At 42.8% G+C, this 12,020-nt stretch overlaps 1 protein-coding gene across 4 annotated transcripts in view; it reads left to right on the top strand.

The window, feature by feature from the left end:
* RNF185 (ring finger protein 185) overlaps window positions 1-11,019 on the top strand; it is a 23,671-nt gene extending 12,652 nt beyond the window's left edge. For 3 of the 4 annotated variants that reach the window (XM_077461506.1, XM_077461505.1, XM_077461503.1), the window contains 5 exons: window positions 2,229-2,247; window positions 2,554-2,666; window positions 2,799-2,853; window positions 6,456-6,573; window positions 10,155-11,019. In XM_077461506.1, the coding sequence (XP_077317632.1) occupies window positions 2,229-2,247; window positions 2,554-2,666; window positions 2,799-2,853; window positions 6,456-6,573; window positions 10,155-10,252 (403 nt within the window). In that variant the 3' untranslated portion in view covers window positions 10,253-11,019. The remainder of the gene's footprint in view (window positions 1-2,228; window positions 2,248-2,553; window positions 2,667-2,798; window positions 2,854-6,455; window positions 6,574-10,154) is intronic. The other variant, XM_077461504.1, reaches the window with a different exon arrangement.
* Window positions 11,020-12,020: the final 1,001 nt, after the last annotated feature.

A 12,020-nucleotide genomic window follows, 5' to 3' on the forward strand; every position in this document is an offset into this window, starting at 1 on the left:
TTTACCTGACATAAGGAAGGCTGGTCATGCATGTGTAGATGTCTCTCATTAACCCCCGTGGACTGAATAAGAGAAGTCAAATTATTTCAAAGCTAAACAGCTTCTAGAATATGGCTGATGAGTTTCACCTGGGCCAGTCAGTTTAGAAATGGATTTTTATTGAGCCTTGTGGTGCCAACAGGGCTAACTGGAGATCCAGTTTTGTCCAATTCAGTAGAATTCTGGGCGGGTTCACACTGATACAGTGCAAACTTTATGCGGTTTCCACACTGCATCAAAATCACACCCCGTTCATGCAAGCCACTGCGGGTGTGTATGGACACCCTGAAATCAGTTTACAAAACACAGTGCGTCTTGCAGAGTCTGATCACATGGGAGTTTACACCCATGCGATCCGCTTCTGGTGTGGCAAAAAAAGGTCCTGCATGATTTTGGTGCGAATGTGGAGCCAAACAGATTGGTTCAAATAGCACTGCTGCAGATTCACATGTGATTTGAACAGGAATGCTGTGCGATTTCTGCATCGAATTAGTGTGAACCGGCCTCAGACAAAATTCAAACTGTAGGGTTGCTTTATGAAAACTGGAGAGTGCAAAATCCGGTGCAGCTGTGCATAGAATCCAATCCGCTTCCAGGTCTTGGCCCTCGTTCACATTGAATGCGGCTTTGAAATCCTGCATCTTCATCTGAATTCACACGATTTCAAAGCTGTATGTCAGTGCAACTTTGAAGACATCTGTGCGGCTTCATGCACAGATGCCTATGCAAGTCGCACCCAAAATCGCCAAAAATCACCAAAAGTAGTGAAAATCAATGCTGCACCACAAAGTCAGCATCGCTCCAATGTGAACATGGCCATTGCCGACAATAGGGTACGTCTCGTCATGCAATTTGACCTGTCGCTCCAATGTGAATGAGGGCTTATTGTCAAAGCTTAATTAAACAAGCTGAAGTTAATTGGCTACCATGCAGAGCTGCACCAGATTTTACACTCTCCAGTTTTAGCAAGTAAACCCCAGTGTATAGTTATCTTAAAACCTTTTTAGCACACATCATAAAGCAAGATGCTCTTTTTACTGTCCTCTGTAACTTTTGCTCAAACATAATAAAAATTATTGAAAGTGAAATATGGAGATGCTATTGCTGATCCAGAACAAGTATGCATCCAGTGAAGTCTGAGAACTTTGAGTCAGCTGTAGCAGGGATCCAGAACTTTCTATCAAGTTGCATAGGCTTCAGTTACTGAAAATTCTTTATATATAATATATTATATGAGTCAGTTTACCCAGAACATGCCTGCTTATCAAGTGTTCCAACTTCATTTTCACGTCTGAGCTGCTTGCTTATTCCAGGTCAGTAATTCAGAAATGTATAGATGTCTGAGGCAACTAGCATTTTCAACAGGAGGTCAGCAATGGCGGTTTACAGATTTTTCATAATAATTAAAAAGCATCTAATGTATTTTCAGAGCTTTTGCTTTTAATACATGAAGAAAAAGGAAGATATAGAAAGTATTGCGCTTGTTGCAAATAATTATAAATGGAAGTTTAGTATCTTTAAAGAGGAAGTAAACCCTTCCAAACAACTTGGACCTATAGGTAAGCCTAGATTAAGGCTTACCTGTAGGTCCAAGCAATATCTCCTAAACCTATATGGTTTAGGAGATATTTGCCCGAAAATGGGCGCCGCTGTCTACGGCGCATGCGCCGTAGACAGCGGCGCGCAGGCGCACTAAATGCGGCAAATCCAAGAATGGATTTGCCAAATTTGTCGACTCCCGTGCGCATGCGCGGGAGTGACGTCATCGCGGCTTCGCCGTATGACAGCGGCGGAGCTGCGAGGCGCGACTCCCGTGCGCATGCGCGGTAGTGACGTCATCGCGGTTGCGCCGCTGTGACTCGGCGGAGCTGCGAGACGCCACAAGCAACATGGATGCGGCGGACTACAGGGGACAGCGGCGACTTCGCTGGCTCCTGTGTCAGGTAAGTGACACATAATGAGCTACTATGCGATGCATAGTAGTCCATTATGCTTTACCTTTGCAGGGAAAAAAAGAGGAAGTAAACCCATTAGGGTTTACTTCCTCTTTAAAATGCTAATTTACCATCGGACAGTATAGAAATGAGCCTCGAGTCCTGTTTTTGACATTTGATGCTGACAGTATGCAAATAAAGGAAGTAAAGTGACATTTTGCACTCTTATATGTAATTTTCTCTTTTGTTCTTTAGCTGGCCGTGTTTACATCAGGTAAGCGATCTTTTTATGATTGGTCTATAAATGGATAAGTGCATGACTTTTTTTATGTACCACATAATTGTTGACTGTACTTGAACACATGGAGTTGGTTAACAACTAAAAAAGACAACATAATTGGCCTTAGTGCAAAGTTTACATCATTTTTCTTTCTATACAGTAGCCATACAGACTCGCAAGAGACTGACTCACTTTTTTTCTATTCTTTTTTTATAAATAAACCAAACTATGTGTATTGGGCTTTTCAGTGTAGATTGCTCTATAGGTAAAATAACATTCACCTTGTGGTTTTCTCCACAGTGGTTGGAAACTCGGCCTAATCGCCAAGTGTGTCCTGTGTGTAAAGCTGGAATCAGCCGTGATAAAGTAATACCTTTGTATGGAAGAGGAAGTACGGGGCAAGAAGACCCTCGGTAAGCATGCTTTAAAGTTGGGGTTACCTGTCCATATTTGTGTGGAGGGAGCATGAATATACACTGAGTATATTTAATATGGTGGTGCATTTCAACTGACCCTAGTCTAATGTGATATGATTTTCCCCATAGTGAGAAAACTCCCCCACGACCTCAAGGGCAGAGACCAGAGCCAGAGAACAGAGGGGTAAGTTGAAAATGAGGGTATAACGGCTGTACAGCATGTGTCACATGATGAAACGATTGCTTCTGATCTGTAATTCCTTGTGGTCTCCCGAGGGTTGCTAGTTATCACATAACATGCTTCCCAAGAGAAAAACTAATTAACAATAACAAGCTGACACAGGCCACACAGCACTTCCTGGCTTCCAGTTTATGTTTTTAAATTTGTGATTGGTCACTTTCTGCTTTTGCATAGGTTTGTTATAAAAATCTGAGATAAAATAATTTTGTAATGTCTTTTTAATTTTAAAGCAGAATTCATATAGTCCTTTTTTCTTTAGCAAAAATGTCAAGTGTGAAGTGATACGTCTGCATTGTGATATTTACCTACAGGTAAACTTGTCATAGCTTACCTGTAGGTAAAATAAATATCTCCTAAACGGTGCACGTTTATCTGCTCTTCTGGCAGCTGGTGACGTCACTGGCGCATGCGCTCTGAAGGAACAGCATACTCGTGTTGTTCCTTCAGAGCGGTGTGCAGTTGCCATGACTCCCATGCAGAGAGACATCATCACGGCTTGGCCATTCAAGCTGTTGGAGCCCATGAACCCTGAAAGAAGACCAGGTGAAGATGGAAGTGACAGTGCACCGCTGGAGGGCTTCATTCTAAGGTAAGTATTTCTATTTCATAATATGCTAGTAAGCGATACATACTAGCAGATCATGTAATTGCTTAGCAAGATTTATTCTTTTTTTTTTTCTAATGCCACAGTTTACTACCGCTTTAAGAGCGAATTAACACAAAAATTCCCAGCTTACCAAGCAGCCTGCAACAAACCAAATTGTCCTGTCTAACAGTTCATGGGGTTTAGTTTGCACACATTTGCAAATACAGCCGCAAGTTGCAGAGGCCACGACAAGGAATCCTAGTATTATCTGCAGTTCTATACATTTTGAGAGCCTCCATAGTAGGAGCACATACTGTTTACGGAGTAGTAATGGATAGATTGAGAGCAGGTTTGCCTGGAGGGAACCCACTCCTCCATAAAGGCACAGGGGTGCACTGGACACCCAGCAAATTGCACAATGGCAATGAAGGTGTCCAGTGTGCCCCACCTCACCAAATGGCCAACAGTACAAACAGCAACTGCCCCAACCTATAACTGGCCTTAACTGCAAGGAGCACATGGAAAAGTAACGCATGTCGGACAAAGACAAATTAACAGCTCAACTTGCAACAAACCAAATTGTTCTAACAGCTCGCGTTAAAAACAGGAGTTTAGATTGTATAAATGCGTAAGTTGCAGAGGTCACGACAAGGCACCCCAGTATTATCTGCAGTCCTAACTCTATATATTTTGAGAGCCTCCATAGTAGAAGCACATATATGGTACTGCATTGTAAAACACCTATTACTGCAAGGACACACAACAATAATTGTTTTCTGTGTGTCCCATTCACACTGCAACACAGCAATGCAGACATACTGCATTTTGTCGCAGTGCACTTTACAGCAGCGCCATGAATAAAGTGTAGTTTTGTACAATTCAAATAATGGAAAAGGAAGCTGTGTGATGTGCTGATTTGCCCACCATCCTGCCCCCTACCGCAGGTGGGAACAGACAGCTGCAGGAGAGGTAAAGTGCTCCAGTGGCTTTGAATTTAGCCTAATTAATAAAAGTAGTAAGGAAAATCATATTCTGTAGATGCAGACTTGCCAATCACATTTCATTTGTTTAAAGAGGAAGTAAACCCTGATGGGTTTACTTCCTCTTTTTTTTCCCTGCAAAGGTAAAGCATAATGGACTACTATGCATCGCATAGTAGCTCATTATGTGTCACTTACCTGACACAGGAGCCAGCGAAGTCGCCGCTGATCCCTGTAGTCCGCCGCATCCATGTTGCTGGTGGCGTCTCGCAGCTCCGACGAATCACAGCGGCGAAGCCGCGATGACGTCACTCCCGCGCATGCGCACGGGAGTCACGTCTCGCAGCTCCGCCGCTGCCACTCGGCGAAGCCGCGATGACGTCACTCCCGCGCATGCGCACGGGAGTTGACAAATTAGGCAAATCCATTCATGGATTTGCCACATTTAGTGCGCCTGCGCGCCGCTGTCTACGGCGCATGCGCCGTAGACAGCGGTGCCCATTTTCGGGCAAATATCTCCTAAACCATATAGGTTTAGGAGATATTGCTTGGACCTACAGGTAAGCCTTAATCTAGGCTTACCTGTAGGTCCAAGTTGTTTGGAAGGGTTTACTTCCTCTTTAATGCAGCTAGAAAAAACTTTCTCTAGTTGCTACATTTTACACACTAAACTTTTACAGTCATTTTTGTTATATTAATTTTTTACTTTAAACCTTTACCTAAACATTTTCAAGTCCTAATCCAGTAACTGAGGGGAAATACTTCTATAATGAGATTGCAGTCTGTGGTAAAATCCTGACATACTTTGGGCAAAGTGGGAAACTTATGGAATCTTTAAAAGTTTTGAGGCATTTTGCTTTGTAAAAATGACCTTTAATGATGCCTGTGCCACATTTGGCTGCTGTTTCATGCTGTAAAACGTACTTTCATTCAAGGCATGGATGGACATTATGATCTCCCCTACTCTAATAACAGAAAGCATTGCATTCACTGAAAAGAGTGTCTTTTTCTGATATAAGAACGTTTACAATCTGCAACCCAATCTGTACTACTACCAGAACCACGTTTCAGCTCTGGAGGTTCAGCACTTTACTGTGGGAGCTGAATGAAAGTATCAGTTTTCCTGGACAGAGTAGCAGTCAAATGTGGTACAGTCATCAAGAGGTTATTTTTACACAGCAAATGGTTTAAAATAGTTTTTTTTTTCTCCCAGAATTCAGCATTAAATTACATTTATATGGGTTGCAAGCAACCAGAGTACTGTTCCTCGAGGAGTCGGCCGCTGCTGGCTCTAGCTGTCGGCCGCATGCTGAAAGGTGGAGACAGCTGTCAATCAGGCAGCAGGGTGGATCCCAACAATAAGCTTGTCCAAGCCTGGCACGGCTTTGCTTCATTAGCTGATGGCAAGCAGCAGGCCACTATGGGCTGACTCTGGGTCACGGGGGGACAAAAGTAAGGTACTACTGTGACCCGCAAATTTCTAATTTTAAATTATACATATGAATGCTATAACATGAACTTGGTGGACATTTTAACCTTGTAAAAAAAAAAAAAAATAGTATTCCTGAGCAAGCACCACAAATTAGTGCTCCCCCGTGCATTCTCTGAATGCTTGTTTGACTGTTTTCAAAACGCTGATGTCTCTGTCTCTAGAACTTATCTTTCAAAAAAAATAAAAAAATTTAAGTTCACCTTTGGACAAATGTTACATATTGCACCCAGTTTCTGGCTTGTAGTTCATTGAGTCTTCCTGTTGGCAAAGTATCAGCTTCCCCGTACGGGATGTATGAGTAATCAGATGACAGTGTACAGGAGACCTGCATTGCACAAGTGATTTGATCACTTGTGCAATGCTTTACAGGCTCCTACTACAAAAAATAATAAATGCACTTTTTTTTTTTTCCTAATGCTCTTATCCTTTAAGTTCTCTATTTAAAGGGTTAATTTTAATAGAATTGGTTCTGTTTCAAACTTTGCAGGGTTTTCAAGGCTTTGGATTTGGAGATGGTGGATTCCAGATGTCATTTGGAATAGGAGCATTTCCCTTTGGAATGTTTGCCACAGCGTTCAACATCAATGATGGTCGCCCCCCACCAGGTATCACATATTTCTCTCCCCTTTGACTGTGCAGTTAGCGTGTTTTAGGAGCTGCACATGCTCAGATCCAAGTTGGCTGAAGAGCTGTGAGATACAGTTGCATGCCATCTCTTGAGTGCCCAAGGGTGTATCTGTTTTTTGTCCTAGAACTAGGAAAGTTTACCAGAAAATGAATCCCCCCCCCCTTTATTTAAAAAAAAAAAAATTCCATAAAGCAGGAAAGGTAATCTTGTGCTTTGCCTATTTATGGGAAATTGATAGGTCTGCTTTAATGCCCCCACTCCCCAGCAACAATATCTTTATTTTGTTCCCCTGCTACAGCTACTAGGCGTGAATTGCATAAATGGTGATTCTTCTGGGTATGGGTTAGCACTGATGCTTGACGATTGGCCCAGTGCTGTCACAAGAGAGCTTCTTTTTATTGGTAGCTGTGCAGAGTGGCAAGGAGGAGTGAAGTTCTTTTTTGCTGGGGAACAGGACATAAAACAAACCTAAATGGGCAAGGGTTGGGTTTTTTTTTTTTTTTTTTATTTTTTTTTTTTTTTATTCCCTAGTTTTGTAAGCATATTTTCTTTCTCTTTAATTGAGGCACTTCCTCAATAGCTGACTGGCTGTGATTGACAGGGCTCCCACTGTTGTCTCAGACAGTGAGGAGCAAGACCCAGGAGAGCTGCTGATCTGGTGCACATCGCTGTAGCGAGATGGGCCTCAGTTAAGTGGGGGGGGGGGGGCTATTGCACGCAAGTTTTTTTTTTTTTTTTTTTCCCTTTGTACATAGAATACATGAAGGTAAAAAAAACCTTGCGCATTTACGACCACTTTACAGCTGAAGGATTGAGTGCTGATATCATCCATTGGATGGAGTAATGTGTACTCACTCTGCACTTGGTGATGTCAGCTCATACTCCCTCAATTCATCCTGGGGGCATTTAGTTGGTATCCCCAGAAGAAACTGACCTCTGCAAAATGAAACTTGAAACCCCTATTGCCACAGGGTTGTCATCATCTGAGTGTTCCTTAGGAAAGTCCTCCCCCATGTCTACCAGGAACTCCATGTCCACTTAGGACTTTTTAGCTGTTTATGCTCAGCTACTGGCACACTCTACTTGAAGCTTTAAGTGTGTGCTCTGGTGTCATCCACTGAAGAGTCATTCTCTGACCCTCTGAAACCATAAACTAAATCTCTTGCCGTTAACTCATATTTGCAGGAGGTTGTTTCAAAACTGTTTTTGTCCAAGGTAGCCTTTGGAGACCTGTTCTGCTGGAGACTTGTCTAACTGTTTTCTTCCCCTTTTGGTGGGTTTTTGGTTTTGCAGCCTCTTGCTGGTTCAGGCTCAGTGTTCCTTTAGGGAGAGTTATTCCCAATGATGGTGATCTCTTCTGTCCTGGTCTTTGAGCATCAGCTTAATCCTCTGTTGCTTTTCCTTGGTCAGTGATAGTATTCCCTGTCTTGCAGGGATTTTTACCTCATGTTGGCCAGATAAGGGCTTTGATCCTTTAGGTAGTCCTGAGTTTGCAGATGGTCCCTAACCTCTTCTTTATAGATATATGCGCCAGTTTCCCATCCAGATTCATGTGTCCCTCAAAGAATGAGAAAGTGAAAGATTTTTGTGCTTATTGTAAGATCTATTTATTGAATTCTGGGATTTGAGGGAAACGGGTCTTGCCCCACTTGTGTTTTTTTGCTTTGCCCATGGTACTACTTTTCCACCAAACTGATAAATGGTTCTTCAAAGTGGTATCATATACACTTTGCACTCCCTTGAAATCAATATATAATCTTAGTAACTATGGTTTTTGACTTTTAAATATAATTAACTTTTTTACTTAAATTTTATTAAGAATGATTTTGTAGTTTACGGGTCCTTTCACACTTTTGTGCTTACTGCGCTAGGAAGCACCTTTTCAGCATGACAAAAGTGCATCAAAATAATTCCTCTGTAAAGAGGAGTTCCAGCCAATCCCCCCCCCCCCCCCCCCCCCCCAAAAAAAAAGTCAGCAGCTACTAATACTGTAACTGCTGACTTTTACTACTGGGGCACTTACCTGTCCAGGCATCCAACAGTGTCCTCACCTGAGTCGAGTCTTGAATCGGCTCTCAGGTGCTGGCACCGCCATCTTGGCTAAATGTAACTGGCAGTAAAGCCTTGTGGCTTCACAGCCAGTTTCCTACTGCACATTTGCGAATTGCTCTGCGCTTTGTGAATGGGCCGGCCACGAGAACTTCCAGCACAAAACCTGGTACCCATCTCCCGTTTGGGTGCAGTTCCGCTTTAAATCCTATTTTGTCTTTTCACATTGCTGTTCTGTGTTTGCACTGCAGTCTTCTCTTTTTTTTTTTTTTTTTTTTCTTTTATGTCCTTCATGCTGCATTTTTGGTGCACTTCTCAAAAGCGCAGCAAAAACCCAGATTTCAGTGTAAGTTGATATGTGGAAATTTACCCAAAAAATGCAGCAAGGGTGTGTTGTGTTTGTTTGTTTGTTTTTGTTTTTTTTGGGGGGGGGGGGCTAGGTTTATGACATGCATAGATCTCTCTCATGAGTTTGCCAGGGGTGGGGGGGGGGGGATCATAAGAGGGCCACTGAGAGCTGCAGAGCTGGAGGTGTGCCACTGTGTAAATTCAAGGAGTCAACAGGCAGCAGGATCAGCTGCCTGCAGTTAAAATGGCTGCAGCCAGACTCAGTGGAGGGAGATATATGCAACATATTTGGCAAGTACAGAATCAGAGTATATATAAAATAATATGCAAAGTGGTTGGAAGGAAGCTTAAGAATGGCAAAGATGTTATTACAAATTATGTGAGCAGACTCCTCTTTAACTACCAGCTATTTACTGCATAGGCGTTGAGTGAAAATTTAACACGGCGCATTTAAAGTGGTTGTAAACCCTTACAACCAACTTTGACCTACAGGTAAGCCTAGATTAAGGCTTACCTGTAGGTCCAAGAAATGTCTCCTAAACCTACGCGGTTTAGGAGATATTTGCCGAAAGACAGGCACCGCTGTCTACGGCGCATGCGCCATAGACAGTGGCGCACTGAGCGCGCCGCTATAAACGGCGATATGCCGCGAGTGGCGGCTCCCGTGCGGGAGTGACGTCATCGCGCCTTTGCCGAATGACAGCGGCAGGGCAGCGAGACCCACCGAGAAGACGGATGCTCCGGACTACAGGGCACAGCGGTGACATCGCTGGCTCCTGGTGTCAGGTAAGTGACACATAATGGGCTACTATGCGATCCATAGTAGTCCATTATGCTTTACCTTTGCAGGGAATGAAAGAGGAAGTAAACTCATCAGGGTTTACTTCCTCTTTAAACCGCTCTATATATGTTTCTTTTTAAAAATAGCATGTTTTTGATGCGTGGCAGTGTGAAAGGGCCCTACCAGAAAGCTTCTGAATTTTGCAGTTGTTTGGGGTGAGGAGGGGTAAATAAATGTATTTGTTTACTAAACAGTAGTGAATTTTGGTATATACTGTAATACCAGTTTGTAGCAAACAAAACCTGAGTACAGTGAATGCTGTAACTTACATTTGCTAATCTTGTCTTTTTACAAGTCTAACTCTTTGTGTTTTTGTACAGCAGTCCCTGGAACACCACAGTACGTTGATGAACAATTCCTATCACGACTTTTCCTTTTTGTTGCCTTGGTCATAATGTTTTGGCTTCTGATCGCTTGAAAGTCTCTTAACATCCAGTGGGTGGTACTAAGGACTGGGTGCCCATCATGACATATATCCCAATCCCTGACATATCTTATCCTGGACTATACCCTCTATTCTCCTCTGGCCTCTGATGTGCTACTCTACAGTCATAGTCTAGCTGTTGGCTGTTTGAAAACTCAGAATAAGAAGCACAATAGTATTATTGGCTATGGAGGAGCAGTTCCAGCGCAAGATATGATTGCAAGCATTCATTTATTTGGCCCTGATAAATGTGATTATAGCACGATTAAATGGGAGCTGTCTGAACTTACTGGATATATGAGCAGTGTGGTCAGAAAAATAAGAATCAAAAGCACATGATGTGTAGGGAATGCAAAGAAAGGACTGTATAAGCAGAATGCACTGCAGATAATCGCCAACATTTGACACAACTGAAGAGTTCTGGGAGCTGAAATGCACCGCTGGAATGACGCTAGGCACAAAAGAGTGCAAAAAATCTACACTGTTTGATTAAAGAAGCTTGAGAGAGGAAATCCCAAATGCCTAGGGTTCCAGGGAGCACCGAGGCACCAAAGAAATGTGTAAAGACAAAGGGCCAAGAAGCTGCGGTACAGAGAGAATTATTATTTTTGGAGAATGTGCACAGGACTGGATATGCCATGCTATCTTGGCTATATGTATATATTCTCTCTGTGCTTTGAACTTTGGGTGGACTGGGAAGGTTTTGATTCCTCAATTTTATGAGATTTTAAATCTATACTGTGATTAAATGTTAATTTTAAGATTTTTGTGATTGAATTTTTATTTTAATGTTACATTTTACAAAAATCAATCTCCTGGATGTTAAATGCATATTTTAAAAGAAGTATTGTTCTTTTAAAAAAAATTAACTAAAACTTGTAATCAGGTGGATGCAGCATCCATCTGATACCGCATCTGTCACCGCCGTCTCTAGTGAAAACTGAATGATCAAAGACCGCTGATTGCTCAGTTCTCCTCCTACACTCTTGACTGTCAGTCAACAGCTCTCTGCTCTGCCCTTCCAACACTCACTGGAGTGCTGGGGAGGGAGCAGCTGGCTCAGTCTCCCAGCGGCACCGATTAGAGGCTGCACCAGCTGCCAATCTAGGCATGTGGGTGAATCCTGACTCTAAAGTCTGGATCTTTCCTCAACTTAGACTGAGTGACATCAGCCAGCAGAGGGCTTTTGCTCGCTGTTGACTGAAAACGGGTCACAGGAGTGCAGAACGAGCTGCGCTCCTGTGATCCATAGGAAAAGTATGGCCAAAAAGCCTTCAGCCAGATGTCCTTAAATATGACAAACAGGATAGATATTGGACCTATTTGTTGAACTGTATTGTATATAGCAAGCAAATAGTCTAAGGCTGGGTTCACACCATCGCTGCATGCGGCTCTCAGCAGGGGTCCGGTGCATCCTGGTTCACTGTTTCAGGTCCGATTTCAGCCCAAATTTTTGGCTGAATTCGGACCTGAAATGGACCTAAAGACGCACAGGGCTCCTGTGCAAATTTGCACCAGAGCCGCAGTGGAGATGTTTGAACCGGCTCCATAGAGAGCCAGTTAAAATCTCCTGCTATTGGGTTTTTTCGCATCCAATTCACAATGGTGTGAACCTAGCCTTATTCTTTTGTTTGCCTGTACCAGATTTGGAGAATCTGTTTTATTGCTCTGAACAGCACATCAGTTTAATAAATGGGAGCCATTGTTAGACAAACATTGACTTATGAGGTAATGGATGATTTTGGATACCTTAGAAAGCCCC

Source organism: Lithobates pipiens, unplaced genomic scaffold (genome assembly GCF_037356315.1).
Source record: "Lithobates pipiens isolate NorthernLeopardFrog02 unplaced genomic scaffold, aLitPip1_a1.2 Scaffold_3, whole genome shotgun sequence".
Classification (NCBI taxonomy): Eukaryota; Metazoa; Chordata; class Amphibia; order Anura; family Ranidae; genus Lithobates; species Lithobates pipiens.